Source organism: Scomber japonicus, chromosome 22 (assembly GCF_027409825.1).
Source record: "Scomber japonicus isolate fScoJap1 chromosome 22, fScoJap1.pri, whole genome shotgun sequence".
Lineage (NCBI taxonomy): Eukaryota > Metazoa > Chordata > Actinopteri > Scombriformes > Scombridae > Scomber > Scomber japonicus.
The window spans coordinates 26570178-26593896 of NC_070599.1; the positions used below are offsets into that span (position 1 = coordinate 26570178).

Consider the following 23719-nt stretch of genomic DNA (forward strand, 5'->3'; position numbering starts at 1 on the left):
TGACTGCTGTGTGTATATTTGAATATTACTGGATATATTTCAAGTTATATTTAATAAATGTGAGCTAAAAATGTTCATTTCACACCAAACAAACAGTCTGATGTCTAATACAGAGCTGGAGTCATTTACAGTAAATTAAATTAAAAGATGAATGCTGGTTTTCAGAGCTTTTCAGAGAAGAGAAGCTGCTGATTCATCGCTCTGTTTCACAACGTGTGCTGCACTTTATCTGATGATCTACTTCTGACTGTAATCTGGTCCCATTCATGCACATAATAATCCAGGTTTCATTCGTGGTTGAAGGATTAAAGCATAAACCTGGTGACACATGTAGTTTTCTGCTGGAGTGACCTGATTACACATAAAAACCGCTGAGTCATTAAAACCCACTGAGAGCAGCTTTTTTTTGCATGAAATGAACCTCGGCTGTTAATTGCTGGTGGTGGAGTTTCGCAGCCTCACATAACACGATTACACGTTCAGACCTGATTATTTGTTGTAATCTGCTGTTTGTGTGCATGAAAGCAAAGTGGCAGACAGGTTTATGGACACATTTAGCAGGTTTCATTCATGTTTTCTCCTTTCTGCTTTCTAGTAAATAGCAGAGTTAGCAACTAGCTGATGAATCTAGTGCAACGTTTAGCAGCTAAAAAGTCAGATATGCGTCTCAAGACTTAAAGTTGATCCGTAAATAAAGACTCTGCTAGAAATGTCTTTGGACATTAGATCGGCTGAAAGCTCTTGAACCCATGGTGGTTAAGTTGGCAGATGGGGCAAAGAGCTGGTTGGCAGAGGAGGGTCGGAGAGTTGGAGAAGGTGTGTAGATGTGGATATAAGTTCAGAGAGATGTGATGATGCCAGGTTGTGAAGGATCTTGAACGTGAGGAGTAGCAAGTAGCTGTAGCAAGTAACCCTAACCCTTCCTGTCATTTTCACGAAATAAAACACCCGTTGCCTTTTATCATTAAGAAAACCATAACGATAGAGTTGGTGCTTTTATTTTGAAACCAGGAAGCGAACAAACCCTCGCTGTAGCTAACTTGAAACCAACGAGGTGGTGATCTGTGACGTTTGTATTTTGGGGTTTTTTTCAGAAGTTGCGTTGCATCTTGGGTAATGTGAGTGTGAGTAGTAGCGTTGCATCTTGGGTAATGTGAGTGTGAGTAGTCAGCTCTTGATGCATACTCTGCATTTCTGGAGAATCTAGTAAACCATCCAGGAACTTCTCACATACTCTAAATCACTACGCTGTTGAAACACTCTACATACTTCACATGACGTCAGAGTTAGTACGAGTAGTAGGAAAGTATGAGGTTTCTAACAGAGCCTCAGTGTGTCAGCTCTTCTGCCCCCTAGTGGCAATAAAACCAACGTATTTATCTTGTATCTGTTTTCCTCTAACAGAGTGTTTGTGTGTAAAATGCCGCTGCCGCCTGAACACGTATGATCGGACATGGAGGCCGTCAGCACAGCCAGCAACGCCACAGAGGACGAGTTCCGCCTCCTGCCGCTGCCCGACAACGACTCGGGTTACCATGACTACAACGCCGGCGGCGCGGCGCCTCCCGCTCTGCCCACGCTGGTGTTCGAGGGGGTGAACTTCCCAGAAGACCCCATCAAACTGCTCAGTGTGCAGGTAAGAGTTTCATCTTCAGCCCCTTAAATTTAAACCTTGCTGTCGTCCTGCCAGGTCAAATTGACCCCCTCTGTTTTGACTGTTCCTTCCTTCCTTCCTTCCTTCCTTCCCTTTCTCCCTCCCTCCTTTCAATCCTTTCCTCCCTTTCTTTCTTCCTTCCTTCCTTTTCTCCCTCCCTAATTTTCTCCCTTTCTTTCCCTAACCTTTTCCAACCCTAACACTTCTTCTTTTCCTTCCTTATTCCTCCCTCCTTCCTTCCTTCCTTCATCCCTTCCTTCCCCCTTTCTTTCCATGCTTCAATCAATAAAAATCAATTAGTAAAAGTAAAAGAAAAAGATATTTAGGAGAAGTTTAATGTAGAAAAACTGTCCTGTTCAAATCAATCAAACCTGTTCATGCATCTTATCTAGATTTAGGGACAACCAACCTCACAGTAGAGGGTCAGACCTCTCTATTCCTACCTGACACTTTAGACTTTCATCACAAATTAAAAGGGAATGTATTCAGTATATGGTTTATGAGGAATTCAAAGGAAAGTAAAAAAGTGTGACTACCAATCCCGTTCTCCCCTACTTTATGTCAAACCAAACTGGGTCAAATTTGACCTGTAAGGACAAAAGCTGCAGACAACAGGAGGATTAAACACATCCCACCAGCTGATCTGCAGCATATTCACCTTCATTCTGTCCTTTTTACACTTTGCAACGATCATGTTGCTCTTCCACTGTTAAAGTCAGGCCCAAAATAAGCTTTAGAGGGCTTTAAATTGACCTTTTCTCTAGACCGAAACACATCAACAGATCTATAACCCAGCGTCTGAATGCTTGGGTGAGTCTGACACAGTATTAACCCTCCTGTTGTCCCCGAGTCAAGGAAGGAAGGGAGGAAGAAGGAAGAAAAGGAGGGAGAGAGAAAGGGAGAAAGGAAAAGAGGAAGGAAGGTAGGAGGGAGGGAGGAAACAAGAAAGGAGGGAGGAAGGAAGGAAGGAAGGAAGGAACGAAAGGAGGCAGGAAGGAAGGAGGGAAGGTAGGAGGGATGGAGGGAGGGAGGGAGGAAACAAGAAAGAGCGAGGGAAGGAGATAGGAAAAGAGGAAGGGAGGAAGGGAGGAAGGAAAGGAAGGAAAGGAGGGAGGGAGAAAGGAAAAAAGGAAGGAAGGAAGGGAAAGAAAGAAAGAAGGAAAGAGGGAAGGTAGGAGGGAGGGAGGGAGGAAACAAGAAAGAGGGAGGGAGGGAGATAGGAAAAGAGGAAGGAAAGGAAGGAAGGGAGGAAGAAAGAAGGAAGGGAGGAAGAAGGAAGGAAAGGAAAGAAAGAAGAAACTGACTGAGCTGCTGCTGTTGCTGTTTGCAGGTGGTGTTGATCTTGGCCTACAGCACCATCATCGTGCTGGGGGTTCTGGGTAATTCTCTGGTCATCTACGTCATCTACCGCTTCAAGACGCTGCGCACCGTCACCAACTTCTTCATCGCCAACCTGGCAGTCGGTACGTTCACACAGAAAAGACACACAAAAAAACACACACAAACTCAAAAAAAAAACCCCACAAGAACTCATAAAAATACACAAACACACACACACACACACACACACACATAAACACACTAAAACTCACAAAACACACACAAAAACACACATGAGCTCCCAGCAGCCGCTCCCAGTTTGCTTTGTTGTAATCGGAGACAGGAAATGCTCATTGACACCTAAAGATAGCGTGTGTGTGTGTGTGTGTGTGTGTGTGTATGTGTGTGAGTGAGTGTGTGTGTGTGAGTGAGTGTGTGAAGGTGTGAATGTGTGTGTGTGTGTAGGTCAGTGACTGTGACTCAGGCGTCTGTCAGGTGTTTGGTGCTATTTTTCGTGACGTTTGGGACTCAGTGCTTCCATCTGTCTATCCTTCCTTCCTTCCTTCCTTCCTTCCCTCCTTCCATTTGTCTATCCTTTCTTCCTTCCTTCCTTCCCTCCTTCCATCTGTCTATCCTTCCTTCCTTCCGTTTGGGACTCAGTGCTTCAGCTGTAGAGTCAGGAAGATGAACATCAACCGTTTACTTTCCTTCCTTCCTTAATACCATCTTTCCTTCCTTCTATCATTCCTTTCCTTCCTTCCTTCCTCCCTTCCTTCCTTCCCTCCTTCCATCTGTCTATCCTTCCTTCCTTCCTTCCTTTCCTTCCTTTCTTCCTCCCTTCCTTCCTTCCCTCCTTCCATTTGTCTATCCTTCCTTCCTTCCTGGTCATTACACCTATTCTCAATAGGTGTGTGTGGTGTGTGAGAGTGTGTGTGAAGGTGTGTGTGTGTGTGTGTGTGTGTGTGTGTGTGTGTGTGTGTGTGTGTGTGTGTGTGTGTGTGTAGGTCAGTGACGGTGACTCAGGCGTCTGTCAGGTGTTTGGTGCTATTTTTCGTGACGTCTGGGACTCAGTACTTCAGCTGTAGAGTCAGGCAGATGAAGATCAACCGTTTACTGTTGGTGGGGAGACAGGGGCCCACTTTCCTTCCTTCCTTCCTTCCTTATTACCATCTTTCCTTCCTTCCTTCCTTCCTTATTACCATCTTTCCTTCCTTCCTTACTACCATCTTTCCTTCCTGTCTTCTAACAGGTTTAATGTTTTAAAACTTCTGACAGAGATTAATGACGCTTTCATAGAAGTATTGTTCTTTCATTCGCTTATCTTTTAACCTCAGAAGTGGAAGTAGAAGCATTAAAGACGATCAGGTCAGTGCTTCCTCTCAAATGGAAGGGGGAGGGGGGGTGTGGGGGGGGGGGGGCGATATTAATTTCAGGGGTCATGAGATGATTAATAGGATTGAAAATAACGTTAAATTAATGAAATGCTGGAAAGATTTAGAGCCTTGACTGGATTCTTCTTCTTCTTCTTCTTCTTTGTGTAACTTTGAGGTTTTAAACTGTTGAGGAGCAGAGATTGTGTTCATGTTTGTGTTTCTTTGTGTTTTTCAGCTCGAGGCCAAATAAATAAAATGATAGTACGAGTCGTCATTAACTTTCATTAACTTACTGAAAAGAGGATTAGTTTTTATTGTAGAGTAGAAAGTGAGCGGCTGTCCTTGGTTTTCTCTGAATGTGTCGCTGTCCGTGGTGCTGAAGCTTTATTATTATCACATGTTTTCTGTTTTTCTTCTTTTTGTTCTTATGTTTTTAGTCTCTAAATGTTTCTATGACATGATGTTTTGTTCTGCAGCTCAGGGTCAACGCGCTCAAAGATTCAATAAGACAAACAGATGCATCACAGAAGCGTTTAGCCAAAGGTTTATTATAACAATAAAGTGACGTATATGAGCAATAATTCACTTACTTTTAACTCTGTAAAGTCTGAACCAGAAGAAAAAGTAATACTTTGAAACTGCAGTGTTGTTTAATGGAGCTTCTGATAAATCATTTCTCAACATATAGATTCAATACATTACATTCCTACATTAATCAGCAACTGTTTTGACAATTTAATCATAATTTTTAGTCATTTTTTAAGCTCAAATATCAAATATTTCGTCTCAAATGTGACAATTTTACACTTTTATGACACTTTTACAGGATTATAAACGGGATATATTTGGATTTTGGACATTTGAAGGCATCTCTCAGAGCTTTAGGAAACCATAACAGTTATTGTAGGCTGTTTTCTGACATTTTATAGTCTGCAGATTAACCCTGTAAAGTGTTTATTTGGGCTTTTGACACTTTGCATATGTGAGTTTTGTTTTGTGTCATATTTAATAAATCAGCTTTTTAAACACATTCAAGCCTCTGAAACTAAACCAGGCAGGAAAAGTTCAGTTCATCATGAAATCAGTGTGAAGTTTCACAGTTCCTTTCCTTTCCTCCCTTCCTTCCTTCCTCCCTTCCTCCCTCCTTTCCTCCCTTCCTTCCTTCCTCTCACCTTTCCTCCCTTCCTTCCTTCCTCTCACCTTTCCTCCCTTCCTTCCTTCCTCCCTCCTTTCCTTCCTTCTTCCCTTTCCTCCTTCCTTCTTTCCTCCCACCCTCCTACCTTCCTTCTTTCCTTTCCTCCCTCCTTTCCTTCCTTCTTCCTCCCTTCCTTCCTTCCTCCCTCCTTTCCTCCCTTCCTCCCTTCTCTCAGACAGGAAAAGTTCAGTTAATCGTGAAATCAGTGTGAAGTTTCACAGTTCAGCGGTGTGTGTGTGTGTGTGTGTGTGTGTGTGTGTGTGTGTCACTTGGCAGGCTTCTCATGAATCTCAGAAATAGAGCTGACGTGACATCGACCTGAGAAAACGATTATTTATGGCACAGCGGCGGCCAGAGAACAGATGGCTAAACGCTGCTGCTCCTGCTGCTGCGTCTGTGTTTCTGCTTCTCAGGATATTAAAATGTTTGGCTGCGTATATACCGGTTATTTTAATGTTTGATGTTTTTTGGGGTCAAAGTTGAGATATTCTTCCAGCTCATTAAAACATGTGGAGGAGCTCTGCTGGTTGTCATGGCGATAGGTCACATGATGAGATCTGTTTCATTCTGAGGCTTATCAACACATGTGTGTGTGATGGAAACATGTGATTCAGTTTAATGTTTGATCGTTTTAAAGAGAAACCAGGAAGTAGGAAGGAAGGAATGAAGGAAGGAATGGAGGGAGGAAGGAAGGAAGGACAGATGGGTAAAGAAGACTGGAAGGAAAGATGGTAGTAAGGAAGGAAGGAAGGATAGAAGGATAGAAGGAAGGAAGGATATAAGGAAAGAAGGATAGAAGGAAGGAAGAATAGAAGGAAGGAAGGAAGGAAGGCTAGACAGATGGAAGGAAGGAATGGAGGAAAGAAGGAAGGAAGGAAGGATAGAAGGAAGGATAGAAGGAAGGCTAGACAGATGGAAGGAAGGAATGGAGGAAAGAAGGAAGGAAGGAAGGATAGAAGGAAGGATAGAAGGAAGGAAGGAATGGAGGAAGGAAGGAAGGAAAAAAGGAAGGAAGGACAGATGGCAGGAAGGAAGGAAGGAAGGAAGGAAGGAAGGAAGGAAGGAAAGAAAGTGAAGTGAGCCCCTGTCTTAAAGCTGAGAAGTATTAAATTACATGTTGAGCTTCATTCTGATCCCACTTAGACCCCATATGGGCAAACACAGGTGGTGTAACCATGGAAACAGCAAACAAACCCACCTGGGACCCAAATGTAACGAGCCCACATGGACGCGATGGATGAGATGATTATCATTCTTTCCCTCTCTTAAAATAATATTTGTCTGAATGTAGTTTCAACACAAACTCCCAGAACACTTGAAGTATTTCTCCTCTGTAACATTTTCTATTTTTAGACTCACGTGATCATATTTAGGAACAATGACGCTCGTTTCTCTTTGCTGGTTGTCATGGCGATGGGTCACATGATGAGATGTGTTTCATTTTGAGGTTTATCAACGTGTGTGTGATAGAAGGAAGGAAAGAAAGAAAGATAGAAAAAGGGAAGGAAGGAAAGAAAGATGGTAGTAAGGAAGGAAGGAAGGAAGGAAAGAAGCAAGGAAGGAAGGAAGAAGGAAGGAAAGGAGGGAGGAAGGAAGGAAGGACGGAAGAATGGAGGAAGGAAGGAAGGAAGGAAGGAAGGAAAGAAGCAAGGAAGGAAAGAAGCAAGGAAGGAAGGAAGGAAGGAAGAAAGAAGGAAGGAAAGGAGGGAGGAAGGAAGGAAAGAAGGACAGAAGGAAGGAAGGAAGACAGGAGGGAAGGAAGGAAGACAGGAGGGAAAGAAGCGAGGAAGGAAGGGGAGACGGAGGAAAGAAAGACAGAAGGACAGAAGGAAGGAAGAAAGGGAGGAAGGAAGGAAGGAAGGAAAGGAGGGAGGAAGGAAGGTAAAAAGGGAGGAAAAAAGGAAAGAAGGAAGACAGGAGGGAAGGAGGGAGGAAAGAAAGGAAGGAAGGAAGGACAGAAGGGAGGAAAAAAGGAACAGTCAAAACAGACGGGGTCAAAGGTTAAATGAGCTGAAGGCTCCGCGGAGGAAACGTTTTAACTTCCTGCTTCCTGCTTCCTGTTTCCTGTGTTCGCCAACAAATATGAAACTCACAAACAAATAAGTTAATAAGTGTGTGTGTGTGTGTGTGTGTGTGTGTGTGTGTGTGTGTGTGTGTGTGTGTGTGTGTGTGTCCTGAGTCTTTAATCCTCCTGTTGTCCTCGAGTTAAGGAAGGAAGTGAGGAAGAAGGAAGGACAGAAGGAAGGAAGGAAGGAAGAAGGAAGGAAAGGAGGAAAGAAGCAAGGAAGGAAAGGAAGGAGGAAGGAAAGAAGGACAGAAGGAAGGAAGGAAGACAGGAGGGAGGGAAGGAAGGAAGGGAGGAAGGAAGGAAGGGGGAACAGAGGAAAGAAAGACAGAAGGACAGAAGGAAGGAAGGAAGGAAGGAAGGAAACATTTTAACTTCCTGTGTTCGCCAACAAATAAGAAACTCACAAACAAAGTTAAATAATGTAAAAGAAATGAATTAGAGAGCGTAAAGTGGCACTTCTTTAACTGTGTGTGTGTGTGTGTGTGTGTGTGTGTGTGTGTTTCGCCTCAAGTGTCTGAAAAGTGTAAAGTAAATTGGATGCAAAGTATAACCTGCTGCCGGCTATCATTAATAAACACACACACACACACACACACACACACACACACACACACACACACACACACACACACACACACACACACACACTGATTACTTCTCTCCTTGGACATAAAACAACATTATTATCTTCTTTTTGCCTTTTTGAGAGTTTTACAAGTTCTGGATATTAAAATCCAGAGAGTTCGACTAAAGTTTCTGTTTCATTATAAATATACCTTCAAAGTGACCCCGTCTGTTTTCACTGTTCCTTCCTTCCTTCCTTCCTTCCTTCCTTCCTTCCTTCCTTCTTCTTTCCTTCCTTCCTTCCTTCTTTCCTTTCCTCCTTCCTTTCCTTCCTTTCCTTCCTCCCGTCTGTCGTCCTTTCCTTCCGTCTGTCAGAACAGACGAGGTCAATTTGACCCACGAGGATGACACAATGGAAGGAAAGGAAGGAAGGAAGGAAGGAGAATAATCAAACAGGGTCAGGAGCTGCACTGAGTCCTGCTTAAGACATTTTGGACACTTCTATGCTTCTACCTTTATGGGAACAGATGGAGGAAGTCCCTTCTCTATTCCAGCATGACTTTGCCCCAGCGCACAAAAAGCAAGATCCATTAAGACTCGGTGTTCCAGCTACTTTCCCTCCGGCAGGCGATACAGGACAGTTCAGTCACACACTACAAGACTGAAAAACAGCTTCTTCCCCCAAGCTGTTAAACTAATGAACACGGCCTGATCCTCACATCCCACACACACACACACACACACACACACACACACACACACACAGTCACTGAATGTGCCCTACTGTTACAATGAGCATTACTACTGTTTGCACCTTTTATAGTGCATAGATAGATTGTTAATGTTGTATTCATGTCTCCAGTTGTGTTTAATTATCTTAAATGTTCTTATGGCTCATAGGGAGTGATATCTAAATTTCGTTATATTGTTGTCTGACCCTCAATATAATGACAATAAAGCTACTAATCTAAACTTGACCCTGATCTCAACCACATCAAACACCTTTCAGATGAACTAGAACTAGAGATTATGAGCCAGGCCTTCTCGTCCAACATCAGTATCTGACCTCACAAAGGACCAAGTCCATATTAATGCATATAGATTGAGAATAGGTGTAATGACCAGGAAGGAAGGAAGGATAGACAAATGGAAGGAGGGAAGGAAGGAAGGAAGGATGGACAGATGGAAGGAGGGAAGGGAGGAAGGAGGGAAGGAAGGAAGGATAGACCGATGGAAGGAGGGAAAGATGGTAGTAAGGAAGGAAGGAAGGAAAGTAAACGGTTGATGTTCATCTTCCTGACTCTACAGCTGAAGCACTGAGTCCCAAACGGAAGGAAGGAAGGAAGGAAGGATAGACAAATGGAAGGAGGGAAGGAAGGAAGGAAGGAAGGAAGGATAGAAAAATAGCACCAAACACCTGACAGACGCCTGAGTCACCGTCGTGTCGTCCTCCCGGGTCAAATTGACCCCGTCTCTTTTGACTGTTCCTTCTTTCCTTCCTTCTTCCCTCTTTCTTAAATTTTTCATTCCTTTATCCCCTCCACCCTTCTTTCTTTGCTCCCTCATCCTTCCATCCTTCCTTCCTCCCTCCCTCCTTACCCCTTTTCTTCCTTCCTTCCTCCTTTCCTTCCTTCCTTCCTCTCTCTCCCTCCTTACTCCTTTCTTTCTTTCCTTCCTTCTCTCCTAAATTCCTCCCTACTCCTTTCCTTCCTTCTGTCCTTCCTTGACCTGAGGAACAACAGGAGGGTTAACACCAAGACAAAATAGGCCACCACCACTTCTTTTTCTTCTTCTTTGACCTGATTGTATCTCTGCAGATCCATGTTTCAGTGCGTATGCAAACTTATTCACCTGAGTATATACGGCGGCAGCAGCATCACCGGTTGCCGTGGTTACAGCATTGTTATCCTTCCTTTTGGGAATTCTTCACATCTGTTAAACGGATAAGACACATGGCAAAGCTGTCAGACTGCCAAAGATATACTGAAAGGTTGTGAAAAGGTTTTCTAGAAATAATAGAAAAAGAGAAGAAAAGAATATATATATATATATATATATATAGAGATAGATATAGATATATAGTATTTATGAGAAGCATGTATAGCCTGTAGGCGTCTTGGCAGATTTCTTTCATATTTGATGCTTTGTCGACATCGTGAAGAAACCTCAGAGCAGCAGAGCAGCGTTCAGAGAAACAACACGGCGGAGAGAGAGAGAGAGAGAGAGAGAGAGAGAGAGAGAGAGAGAGAGAGAGAGAGAGAGAGAGAGAGAGAGAGAGAGAGAGAGAGAGAGAGAGAGAGAGAGAGAGAGAGAGAGAGAGATAGAGAGAGACATAGAGAGAGACATAGAGAGAGACAGAGAGAGAGACAGAGAGAGAGAGCGGTGTGAGTGATGTGATGTGAAATGTGCAGAATGGTAGAACGATGTCGTGTGTCCAATTTTCCCACCGAAACAAAAGAGGAGCGGGTTAGAAAACAGGTCAAGGCTGGTAAATGAAGAACGTAGAGAGTATTATCAGAGACTCTGCAGCTCCCTCTCGTCTTTACGGAGCTTTAACGGAGAGTCTCACCTCCATTGTTTAGCTGTCCCACCGCATCAGGCAGCAGCTTTCACAGAAATGAGCTGTAAAAAGCCGCTATACGCTACCTGCTAACACACACAGGTAGCTGGAGACTAGCCTGATATTTCCCTCAGGAGTTGGTGGAGACTAAACACAGAGCTAAAAGAGAGTTAATACTGGACAGAAACACGACTCTATATGAATGATAATGTTGATCTGTAACTGCTGAAATACTTTATAAGCTGATAATATGACAGAAGATATACTTAAAAGCATATTTAACCAGATTGAAACTATAAAGGACCACACATAGAACCCTGAGGAACCCCACAAGTAATTATTAAGATTATCAATGAATGATAATGCTGCTCCGTAACTGGAAAATAAGCAAGTGTTGCTACTAGTAGACAGAAAATCAGCCAAAAATCTACAAATTGTAAAATAAATACAAAGAAAATTACAATGCTAATGCAACTAAAATACAAAAAGCAGCTTAATTTAGTAGCTATCATGCCGTCAACAAGCTCCGTAAACTAAAGGATTAGTTTCCGAAATTGTTTGTTAATGTTAAAAAAGCTCAATCAGATGAATCTGAGGTGAAAACTGCTTTTTTATGTAACTCTGGCTTCTAAAACTTAGTCTAGATTTAAATTCGTCCAGTTTTTGGAGGGAAAATGTAACTTTATCAGTCTGTGTGTGTTCAGCTCCAGATCTGTCGGATCAGATGGTCTCTCTCTCTCTCTCTCTCTCTCTCTCTCTCTCTCCCTCTATGTCTCTCTCTCTCTCTCTCCCTCTATGTCTCTCTCTCTCTCTCTGTCTCTCTGTTTCTCTCTCTTTCTCTCTATGTCTCTCTCCCTCTCTCTGTCTCTGTCTCCCTCTCTCTCCGTCTCCCTCTCTCTCTGTCTCTCTCTCTCCCTCTCTCTATGTCTCTCTCTCTCCCTCTCTCTATGTCTCTCTCTCTCTATGTCTCTCTCTCTCTCTCTCCCTCACTCTCTCCCTCTCTCTCTCTCTATGTCTCTCTCTCTCTCTCTGTGTCTCTCTCTCTCTGTCTCTCTCCCTCCTCTCTCTCTCTCTCTCTCTCTCTCTCTCTTTCTGTCCTCAGATGACGTGTAAACACAAAGCAGCTCACACTGGATAAAGAAAACAAATGAAATGATGATAAGAATTTATTTAAATAAACGGTTATATAAGAAAAGATCATCCAGCGCTCATATGTTTCACTCTTCTTCAGTTTGCTGCTCGTTAGCAGATAGAAACAGTGTGAATGTGACTTCCCCCTTCACCTCCCGCTGAGACAAACACAGCAGTTCACTTATCAGAGATCGAGAGGAGAAGTTTGTATTTTCCTTCACTTGGATAAGAAGCACAAATGCAGACAAAGATCGACAGTTTTAATTTGGCCGTAAACTCTGGAACAATTAAACCCTTTAAAACTGGAACCAAAGCCCCATGATCCAATGTGTTTAAACCAGTTTACAGCTGCAACAATTAGTCTATTAACCCTTTACATCCTGTTCATATGGGATCATCCCTATGTTCCCCGCTTTGTATGTGACCGGGGAACATAGGGATGATCCTGTCTACAGTTAGCTGAGTTAGCCGCCGAGTTAGCCACTGAGTTAGCAGCCGAGTTAGCCACCGAGCTAGCAGCCGAATTAGCCGCCGAGTTAGCTGCCAAGCTAGCAGCGGAGTTAGCCGCTGAGCTAGCAACCGAGTTAACCGCGATCGGGGAACATAGGACCAGGGGAACATAGGTACACTCCCGTTCATATTTTCTCCTCACAGTTTGTTCTCCTCATAAAAAGTGTTTAATACCAAATGTCTGCTCTCTTCTTAACGCAGCACGCTGTGTGGTCGAGATGAAACTGTAACGACCCTGCTGGGAAATCTGCTGCCTGATGCACAAGTTCAATGTTCACTCATCCAGGATCTGCCATTAGCGCTAGCATTAGCATCGGCTATTCAGGGACGAGTTTACAGCCAAACTAAAGTCCTGATTAATGTTGTATTGCTACTTTTAAAGAGACTGAGTATTTATTTAACCCTTTACATACTGTTCATATTCTCTCCTCGCTGTCTGGAGGTTGTTTTTAGTCATTTTTCATCTCTTTTTTGCAGTTTTTAGGTTTATTTTGTCATTTTTTTGTCTCTCTTAGTCAATTTATGTCTCTTTTAATAATCTTGCATCTCTTTTAGGCAATAGATACGGAGATAATCTGACCCAGAACAGCCTCAATGGACAAACATTAGTAGCATCTATACAAAAGTAGAACATTTTAAAATATCTTCATTTTGGTACATTTTGGGAAACTTTAGGAAAAGTCATTAAATTTCAGAATAAAAGACATTTGGGGCATTTTTACAAGCTACCAAAAGTCAAAACAGTTGATTTTCCTTGTCTGCTATTTGTCTTTCTAAAGCTGAAAACTCCACTCTGAGTGAACTTCCTGTCTTGTGTCTGAACTTCCTGTCTTGTGTCTGCAGCCGACCTCCTGGTGAACACGCTGTGCCTCCCCTTCACCCTCGTCTACACGCTGCAGGGAGAGTGGAAGTTCGGCAGCACGCTCTGCTTCCTGCTGCCGTACGCCCAGGGGCTCGCCGTCCACGTCTCCACGGTGACGCTCAACGTCATCGCCCTGGACCGACACAGGTGGGCGGGGCTTAAAACGGCTCCAACTGACTCCTATTTAAAAAACCTTAACTACTCTACATTCAGGCGCTCTAATGTGTGAATGTGTCATTTTAGAAGTGATTGCTCCTTTAATAAGATATAAAGACTTATAAGTAGCTTTGATGTCTGTCGTGTGATTGACAGGAGGCTCATCTTTATATACAGTCTAATATTTGGAGCCAGTCATGGACATTATAGTGAAGGAATGAGAGAATTTAAAGGAAAACTTTTGTACTGACCGATAACGTTAAAACAACCGATAGCGTAATAATTTAGCCTGTTTTAAATGTAGTAAAGCTGATAATGGAAGAGCTTGCCAATAATATATTAAACTTTCTGAACCAAAAATAATGTAATAATAAGTTATTATGTTATGTTAAGTTAAAAAAAATCGTAATAACTGAAGCCGACAACCTTCCTGTCGTCCGTAACTTTAACTTTCCTCCCTTCCTTCTTTCCTTCCTTCCTCCCTCCCTCCTTCTTTCCTTCCCTCTTTCCTTCCTTCCTCCCTCCCTCCCTTTCTTCTTTCCTTTCCTCCCTCCCTCCCTTCCTTCCTTCCCTCCTTCCTTCTTTCCTCCGTCAGTCAAAACAGACAGGGTCAATTTGACTCGGGAGGACGACAGGAAGGTTAAAACACAGTGTGAGCAAAGCATCAAACTCTAAAGCGTTCTGTTCTAAGGAGGGAGGGAGGAAGGAAGGGAGGAAAGGAAAGGAGGGAGGAACGAAGGGAGTAAACGTTTTCATCTCTTTGTGTGTGTGGAACATTTGGGACGGTTGTTGTTGCTCGTCGGTCTCCAGGGTTTCTCCTCGGGGGGGAGCGTCAAACCTCGTTCTCCTTCTGAGTCATAACTCTGTCAAATCCCAACCAGCAGACATGATGGACACATTTTCAGACTCAGTGTGACTCAGACTTCATGTCGGATGTGCATCACAGACCCGCATCTACAAATCTGCTGCTCTGAAATCACACAGGAAGAAAAAAAACCCAGCACTGAGAGAACTTCTCTGAGAATCATCACATTTTTAAGTTTTCTTCAGTATCAAAGTAATCCAGGAAACATACTTCTGCACATTTCCAGCTTTATCTTCATACTCTGAGTCTTCCAGTTAAAAAAAAAAAAACTCCTCATTTCTCAGTTCAGCCTCTGAGCAGGTTGAAGTCTCACTTTTGACTCTCTACGGCAGGGGTGTCAAACATGTGGCCCGCGGGCCAGAACCGGCCCGTCCAGGGGTGCAATCCGGCCCACTTCTGTCCTTCCTCCCTTTCTTCCTTCTGTCCTTCCTCTCTACCTACCCCTTTTCCTTTCTTCGTCGTTCGTTCCTTCTGTCCTTCCATTGGCCCTTCCTCCCTTTATTCCTTCTGTCCTTCCTCCCTACCTTCCCCTTTTCCTTTCTTCGTTCCTTCCTTCCTTCCATCTGTCCTTCATATACCTTTCTTACTTCTGTTCTTTCTTCCTTCCTTCCTTCCTTCCTTCCTTCTGTCCTTCCATCAGCCCTTCCTCCCTTTATTCCTTCTGTCTTTCCATCAGCCCTTCCTCCCTTTATTCCTTCTGTCCTTCCTCTCTATTTTCCCCTTTTCCTTCCTTCCTTCCTTCCTCCCTTTATTCCTTCTGTCCTTCCTCTCTACCTACCCCTTTTCCTTTCTTCGTTCCTTCCTTCCTTCCATCTGTCCTTCATATACCTTTCTTACTTCTGTTCTTCCTTCCTTCTTTCTGTCCTTCTGTCCTTCTATCTGTCCTTCCTCCCTTTATTCCTTATGTCCTTCCTCTCTACCTACACCTTTGCCTTTCTTCGTTCGTTCCTACCTTCCTTCCTTCTGTCCTTCCATCGGCCCTTCCTCCCTTTATCCTTCTGTCCTTCCTCCCTACCTTCCGCTTTTCCTTTCTTCGTTCCTTCCTTCCTTCCTTCCTTCCTTCCTTCCTTCCACACATGAGATCTAATTGGTCTGTCTGTGGCCCTTGAATGAAAATGAGTTTGACTCCTCTGCTCTACAATCCTTCACCTCACGTTCTGTAACTTTGACTCCATGTTTATCATCCAGCAGCAGAACAGCACATAAAAAAAAGAAAAACCACCAAACACATGCTATCTCCTCTTAAACGCTGATCTGTGTGTGTGTGTGTGTGTGTGTGTGTGTGTGTGTGTGTGTGTGTGTATTTTTAGGTGTATAGTGTATCACCTGGAGACCAGGATGCGTAAGGATGTGTGTTTCGCTGTGATAGCGTTGACCTGGGTGCTGAGCGCTGTGCTCGCTAGTCCTCTGGCCATCTTCAGAGAGTACGGCTCCTTCACACTGGGGCCTGGACACACTATACAGGTAACACACACACACACACACACACACACACACACACACACACACACACACACACACACACACACCTGTAACACCAGGTTTCAGAATCAAACGCTCTTGCAGCTCCGTCCCCTCGCTCCCCTCTTCGTCCAGCTCTTTGATCTTCCAGCTCACCCCCCCCCCCCCCCCCCCCCCCCCGCTGGCCCTCCTCCATCGCTGCCCCTCCATCTCTTTCATCTCTCCCTCCTTCTCTTCACTCTCTTCCTTTCATCCCAACTCAACCTCTCAGATTCCCTCTCCTAACTACCCGTCCACCCTTTTTCTTTTTTCTCCTCCCTCATTGCCTGTTTTTGGATGTTATCACTTGATTGAATGGGCGTTATCAGATAGGAATGAGTTCGAAGGGAAGTGATGAGAGCGTGGCTTCTGCAGCAGGTACGACGCTGCTGTTTGAGCTAAAGTCACTAAATAATGATGTTTTATCATTTGCCAACACTGTGATTCAGGTCTGGTCAGGTTTAGGACAGTTAGTTCTAAGCTTTTTGTGTCTTACATGACAGTAAACTCTTTTTAAGATTGTTGATCAGACTAAACAAGATATTTTCACTATTTAACTGAATGAATAACTATTAGTTGGAGCTCTGAACAAATGTATTTAAACCCTCCTGTTGTCCTCGAGTCAAGGAAAGGAGGGAGGGAGGAAGAAGGAAGGAAAGAAAGGAGGGAGGAAGGAAGGAGGAAGAAAGGAAGGAAGGAAGAAGGAAGGAAAGGAGGGTGGAAGAAAGGGAAGAAAGGAAAAGAAGGAAGTTAGGACAGAGGAAAGAAAGAGAGAAGGAGGGAGGGAGGGAGGGAAGGAAAGAAGGACAGAAGGAAGGAAGAAAGGGGGATGGAGGAAGGACAGACGGAAGGAAGGAAAGAGAGAGAAAAGAAAGAAAGAGAGAAGGAGGGAGGGAGGAAGGACAGACGGAATGAGTTTTGTTTGTTGATTGATTTTTGCCTGATTGCTGAAATGGGAGGAGTTGCACGCAGGTGCCGCAAATTACAAATAAAGGGTCTGCAGCTTGCTCTGGTGAGATGAAGCATGCCAGTCTGATGAACTCAGGACTGTGTGTCTGATTATTCATTGTTCCTCCGTTATGTAGGGCCATCAGTGTTTCAAGTGCTTTTATGATGGCAGAATCAATAAATAACTTTGTATTTTGTCACTTTTGGCTCTAAGACATTACTGCAGACTGTTTTCACTATTTTATAAAATCTAAAAAATAATTATAACCAAATGAATCACAGCTCTAAACAAATGTAATTCAATAGTAGTAGGAATAGAGGGAATCTCTTGGGAGTCTGTCTCTCCACAGTTGGAGGTCGATGCTCTCAGAAAAGGACAAACTGTTAGAAACTGTTCAATGGTTCAAGACAGATAGTGGAGCACATGATTCACCTGAGCAATTTAGTTTGCACCTGAATACATTTGTCAAGTGAATCATGAGCTTCTTTATCTTCTTTGGGTGCAGTCCTTGAACGTATTCATGTCTGAAACTATAACCGTAATGAATCTGATCACACGTCTTGTTTCTGGTCTCAGGTTTGTACGGAGAAGTGGCCCGGCAAAAACACTGACGGCACCGTCTACAGCATCTCCATGTTGATCCTGCAGTACTTCCTGCCGCTGTCCATCATCTCCTTCGCCTACGCTCGCATCTGGTCCAAACTGCGCGGCCACGTCAGCCCGGCGGAGAGCGGCGTCAACAGCAGCGCCGGCTCCGAACGCCACCGCCGACGCCGCAAGACCACCAAGATGCTGGTGACCATGGTGGTGGTGTTCGCCGTCAGCTGGCTGCCCTTCCACGCCTTCCAGCTGGCCACTGACATCGACAGCACGGTGCTGGACATGCGTGACTTCCGCTTGCTGTACACCGTCTTCCACGTCGTCGCCATGTGCTCCACCTTCGCCAACCCGCTGCTCTACGGCTGGATGAACCGCAACTACCGCGCCGCCTTCCTCGCCGTCTTCAAGTGTCGCAGAGGAGGCGAGAGGGGGAGGACCGGCCGGCTGGACAGCATCCACCCAGTCGGGGGAGGAGGAGGAGGCGGGGGGAGGGCGAAGAAGATCGTGCTCGAAACACAGGACGTGGTGTCGACTTGCCTGAACGCCACCGATGTGTGAGCGCCGGAGGGAGGAACTGAAGAAGGTGACGATGACAATGACGGTGACGATGAAGAAGAATCCAGAGCGGAGATAAAGATGAGAGAGAAAATAGAAATGAAAGAGTGAGAGGAAGGAGATGGAGGGGATTAGAGTTTTTGGAAGCCCAAATTAGAGGAGGAGGCGTAGACGAGCAGGGATTAGAAGAAGGAGAATGACAGGAGAAAAGAAGAAGAAGAAAAGCTGGTGGATGACTCAAGGTCTCCTTGGAGAAAAACAATTGATAATCAAGTGATCAGCTTTGTGACACTGAAAAAGTGACGAGGTTTGTTCCAGCTTCAGTTTTTGGTTGATAAAAAGTTTGCAAGATATTTAACGGCAAACTTTGCTTGTTCTTTGTTTGCTTGACATCTCGAAACAACAGAAAATACGTTTAAAGACTAACGCCACACCGACTTTGGACTTCATGCAAATCTTTGTCAAAATAGGGCTTTATTCCATCGTCATTCCACACGTGAAGCATTGAGCTCGTACATTTAACCCAGAGTGGCTTACAGGTTGCGGGCGTTGAACCTTCGACCTTTCGGCGGCAGCAGCAGTCGCTTCTTTACTGTGAGCTTTTAAGACAAAGCAGGATAATGAGAATCGGAGGCTGCTGGGAATGAACACCGCCCAAAAAGACAATCCAAAAAAACAAATAAATCAACATGATATTGGACTGATCTGAGGAGGGCGAGGATGCATGATGCAAGCTTTGTGAAATCTCCCAACATTGTTACATAATGAAGACAGCTGTGTGTGTGAAAGCCGGTTTTCCTGGATTATCCTTGTGAGGACGCCGGATGTGGGACTGCAAAGCAGAAAAGACAGAGGTGGACAAATGAAGGATAAAGCTGTGAGACACGATCACTAAACAGAGTCAACATAGAAACGATTCAGATTAAAACGTTGATGCTTTGTTTCAGTTTTTCATTGTAAAGAGATGAAGGACAGAGAGAGAAAAGGAATGAGAGAATCAGCGGGAGGAGGGGAATGAGCGAAATGTGGGATAATGAGGCAAAAAGACAGCATGTTCCCACCAGAGACGAGAGAGAGCTTTCAAACAAACAGCTGCAATTTAAAAACAGCAAATTCTTCAGATTCTTACTCAAAAGCAGACAGATGAATGTTTGACAAAAGAAAAACAAGCTCAAGTGATTTATTTCTTTTTATTTAAATTTTAAAACCCTCCAACACACCGCTCTCTCTGTTATCAGCTGTCAGTCAGAACAACTCAATTGTGGTTGAAATTTCAGATCTGTGACTTTAACTCCAGTCAGATTGTTAATCTAAAGCCGTATTCACACCAACTACACCATCAGCTGCTGTGGAGGAAACTATTCTTCTGATTGGGCCTCATGCATGAACATAATGCCGTATTATGAATCTTTCATTCAACAAACAAACCCTAGACTATAGTTGCAGGTTGTGTCTGGTTTTACGCCCACTAATCCTAACCCAAAACAAACACATACTTGAATTTCTTTGACAGTAAACCAAAATGTTACCCATAGATCTCTTTACTCTTGACACATTCTGGTTCCCAAACATTATGTCTACAAATATACCAAATGTCAGACTGATTGGTAAAAGCAGGAAGTTTTTACAGTGTGCCAAACTTACCCCAAACCTCTCAAAACTGTTAAATACCAATCAAATGTCTATATTTCAAGAAATAATGTTCCAAACTTTTCCAAATACTAATATGAAGCAGTACATAACATTTGTATCATCTACCTTTTGTCTATTTGGGCAACTTAACAACTATTAACATAAAGATAACGTATAAAAACTATTGCACCACCGTGTCTGATGTATGCCACCCAGTGTCGCCAGAATCAGTCAAATTATCATAAAAGTTGCCTATTTTTAAAATTTTCATATGAAAAACACATGATCAATTAAGTCTGGGTTTAATTACTGTAAATGGTCATGTTATTTGGTTTTCAGACTGATTGGTAAAAGTAGGAAGTTTTTACAGGGCAATGAGTAAGCAGTGTGCCAAACTTACCCCAAACCTCTCAAAACTGTTAAATGCCAATCAAATGTCAATATTTCAAGAAGTAATGTTGTTTTCTTTTAACATATAATCTCTTGGAACTGGTGACAAACGTTAACTAATATATTGACAATCATGGAAACAGAAAATGGACCCAAACTTCTCCAAATACCAATATATACCTTTGCTTGTTTGGGCAACTTTACAATTATTAACATATATATAATGTATAAAAGCCAGAAGGGACTGAGATCAAAGCCGAGAACCTGTCAAATTATCATAAAAGTTGCCCCTTTACCAGACATACCAATTAAGTCTGGGTTTAATTACCGTGAATGGCCGTGTTTGTTTGGTTTACAGGCAAACGTTGGATAAATCTGAACCAAATGTCTACAGGCATACCAAATGTCAGACTGATGTCAAATGTCAATATTTCAAGAAGTAATGTTGTTTTCTTTTAACATGTAATCTCTTGGAACTGGTGACAAACGTTAACCAATATATTGACAATCATGGAAACAGAAAATGGACCCAAACTCCAAATACCTTTTTGTTTGTTTGTTTGGGCAACTTTACAACTATTAACATATATATAACGTATAAAAACTACTAAAGGTTAGGGTAACCAATCAAAGCCTAGAACCTGTCAAATTATCATAAAAGTTGCCCCTTTACCAGACTTATCAATTAAGCCTGGGTTTAATGGCCGTGTTTGTTTGGTTTTCAGGCAAAAGTTGTGTAAATCTGAGCTTCTTGCAGTCAGTAATCGTGACCTGGATGTTTACACGAATCCTATTTAGAAGTAAGAAACTCTGATTACGATAACTCCGATATTGACATGAATGCAGCACGAAGCGACTGCTGTCAATCCCAATATACCTGGATGAGAAGACCCTTACTGTTGGTTCATGGAAAACAACCCAAATTACATAAAAATGATCCCAAATGATCGTAACATACTCAAAACTAATTTAACGCACCTAATTAAGTGAAGGATTGGATTTCCTCTCCGATCATCTCTCCGTTCCTCCACAGACTCAGGTTATCATTTCATTATCTTGTTACTGTATTTAACTTCTATACCTCCAGGTTGACCCAAATATCAAACTCATTTAAATGTAATTCTTGTAGCTCTCACTTGTTTTTCAGTTATTGGTTACAGATATAACTCCAGCTCCAAGTTGTTGTTTGGCTGTCAGTACCAGATACAGTTTAATCTACATCTGGTGAGTCTGTCAGATTACTACTAAAACAGGATTTTCAGTCTCCACAGAATAAATAAAAAGCAGAAAACCCCCTAAAGGAGGTGAAAGTCAGTGAGTTTTCAACATGAACAATAATCAACGCCACTGAAATGTGCATAAAAGAAGACCTGTTCTGCTCCATTTATTCATAAAGGTGAAAAATCATTCGGATGAGTGTTTTTTATGTCGGAGTAGTATTTTGTCCTTGTGAGGAAAGTCAGACAGACTCGTCGAACTCTTCCTTGCCTCTGAGAGTTGATTGAAAATTGATGAGTGCCACACACTTTCCTAAAATCACTCCATGTTCCACTTAAGAGCACATCTGTTCCTGAGTGCTTCCTGCATGAGGCCCATTGTGTTTTTCTCACACGTATACACACAAAGATCCCGCAGTTACGTCTTAATTTCCACTTTCCAAAGTTAATGAATTGTTCAGAATGTTATTATCAACGGTTCTTTCATTATGTGTTTAAACCCTAATTGCCTAATTGTAATTACAACCTTCAGTTTCCCTCTGGCAGCAGCTGTGTCAACACTTTAATTCACTGTAAACACAGTGGGCTGAATAATGACACACACACACAATACACATCAATATTACGACAAGTCTTAATTTAAACTGTTAAGTAAAGAAGCAAATCAGGAGCTTTAAATGTGGTAAAACACACATCGGAAGATAAAATCCATCTTTTTGTTGTTCAGGGGACTTAGCCTCGGTGTCCCTCTTGTCTTTTCCTCTTTAAATCCCTCAATCTGTGGACTCTCTCTCTCTCTCTCTCTCTCTCTCTCTCTCTCTCTCTCTCTCTCTCTCTCTCTCTCTCTCTCTCCGCCTCGCCTCGACCGACCCAGCAATCCCACAATCCCCTCTGTTCCCTCCCAACAAATCTTACCCTGCTGTTTACCTCCAGCTTTTTATCGTCTGCCTTCCTCCCTCCCTCCCTCCCTCCGCTCTCTTTTTCCTATGAATGCATGCCTCAAAAATATAGAAAAGGTGTCTTCCTCTAAGAACGAACCGAAGGTAACTACAAAAAATATAATATATGTATACACACAAAAAACAAACCTGCCGCTGCTAAGCTTTGTTGTCGAAACACACATCTTAAAAAAAGGACCAGTGTGTAGAATTTAGTGGCATCTAGTAAAACAGACATGGCACTAGGCATGGGCCGGTATGAGATTCTGGTGGTATGATAACCATAAGCAAAAAAATCACGGTTTCACGGTATGGCGGTATTGCGCAATAGCTCTAAAATGTTCCTAAAAGGAAGAAAAATAAAGACAGACATGTTAATTTAACCTGAATCTGTAATGATAGTGTGAGGGGTCGTGATACTCTACGCTGCAGCTGCACCACCTGAGGGGTTTCTGACCAGCACTTCCTGTCTTTGACCAGCACTTCCTGTCTTTGACCAGCACTTCCTGTCTTTGACCAGACTAAAAACAGCTCATACCTCAAGAACGGTATGAGGAAGGAAAGGAAGGAGGGAAGGAAAGACAAAAGGAAGGAAGGAAGGAAGGAAGGAAGGAAAGGAGGGAAAAGGGATTAGGAAGGAAAGGAAGGAGGGAAGGAAAGACAAAAGGAAGGAAGGAAGGAAGGAAGGAAGGATTTATATGACCAGACTAAAAACAGCTCATACCTCAGGAACGGTATGACAGAAAATTTGGCGGTTTCGGTTATCGTGGCTTTTTCAAATCGCGGTATACCTTGAACACGGTTATCATCCCATGCCTACATGGCACCAATCAAATATAATATACGTAAGTAAGAATCATTGTGTTTTCGTTACGTTAGAATGAGCCTTTCTACAGACAAATCAAGCATTGGCTCTAGAGAGGAACTTTTTAATGCAAGTTTTGAGCCATTTTAAGATCGTCTACATCAGGGGTGTCAAACATGCGGCCCGTGGGCCAGAAACGGCCCGCTGAGGGGTCCAATCTGGCCCACTTTCCTTCCTTCCTTTCTTCCCTCTTTTCATCCCTCCTTCCTTCCTTCTGTCCTTCCTCCCTTTCTTCCCTCCCTCCTTCCTTCCTTCCATATTTCCTTCCTCCCTTTCTTTCCTTCCGTCCATCATATCTTCCCTCCCTCCTTCCTTGCATCTTTCTTTCCTCTCTTTTTTCGTTCGTTCGTTCCTTTTTTCATCCCTCCTTCCTTCTGTCCTTCGTCCCTTTCTTCCCTCCCTCCTTCCTTCCATCTGTCCTTCCTCCCTTTCTTTCCTTCCTGTCTTCTTTTCGTTCCTTTTATCCTTCCTTCCATCTTTCCTTACTTTCTTTCTCATGTCCTTCTGTCCTTCCTCCCTTTTTTCCATCCATCTTTCTGTCCGTTCATCATATCTTTCTTCCCTCCCTCCTTCCTTCCATCTTTCTTTCCTGTCTCCTTTTCGTTCATTCCTTCCTTCCTTCCCTCCTTCCTTCCATCTTTTTAATGATCCGGCCCACATGAGATCAAGTAGTTCTGTATGTGGCCCTTGAATGAAAATGAGTTTGACACCTCTGGTCTACATGCTTGAAAGCGGAGAGGCATTTTTTCTGTTGGTCGCAATCTGTAATCTCACCACTAGATGGCACTAAATCCTACACACTGCTCCTTTAAAAC

The 23719-nt window shown here is 43.2% G+C and overlaps 1 protein-coding gene across 1 annotated transcript; it reads left to right on the plus strand.

Annotated features, from left to right (window-relative positions):
• The first annotated feature begins 1453 nt into the window (after window positions 1-1453).
• Window positions 1454-17865, plus strand: npy2rl (neuropeptide Y receptor Y2, like). Its single transcript, XM_053343680.1, has 5 exons — window positions 1454-1636; window positions 2985-3117; window positions 13219-13384; window positions 15569-15722; window positions 17284-17865. The coding sequence occupies exons 1-5, from the start codon at window positions 1454-1456 to the stop codon at window positions 17863-17865; spliced, it is 1218 nt and encodes a 405-aa protein (XP_053199655.1).
• Window positions 17866-23719: the final 5854 nt, after the last annotated feature.

Bases quoted from the DNA above. Each gene is read 5' to 3' on its own strand.
- npy2rl (XM_053343680.1), top strand. From the start codon at position 1,454: ATGGAGGCCGTCAGCACAGCCAGCAACGCCACAGAGGACGAGTTCCGC. The intron at 1,637-2,984 runs GTAAGAGTTTCA...TGCTGTTTGCAG, and splicing joins TCAAACTGCTCAGTGTGCAG to GTGGTGTTGATCTTGGCCTA. The intron at 15,723-17,283 runs GTAACACACACA...TTCTGGTCTCAG, and splicing joins GGCCTGGACACACTATACAG to GTTTGTACGGAGAAGTGGCC.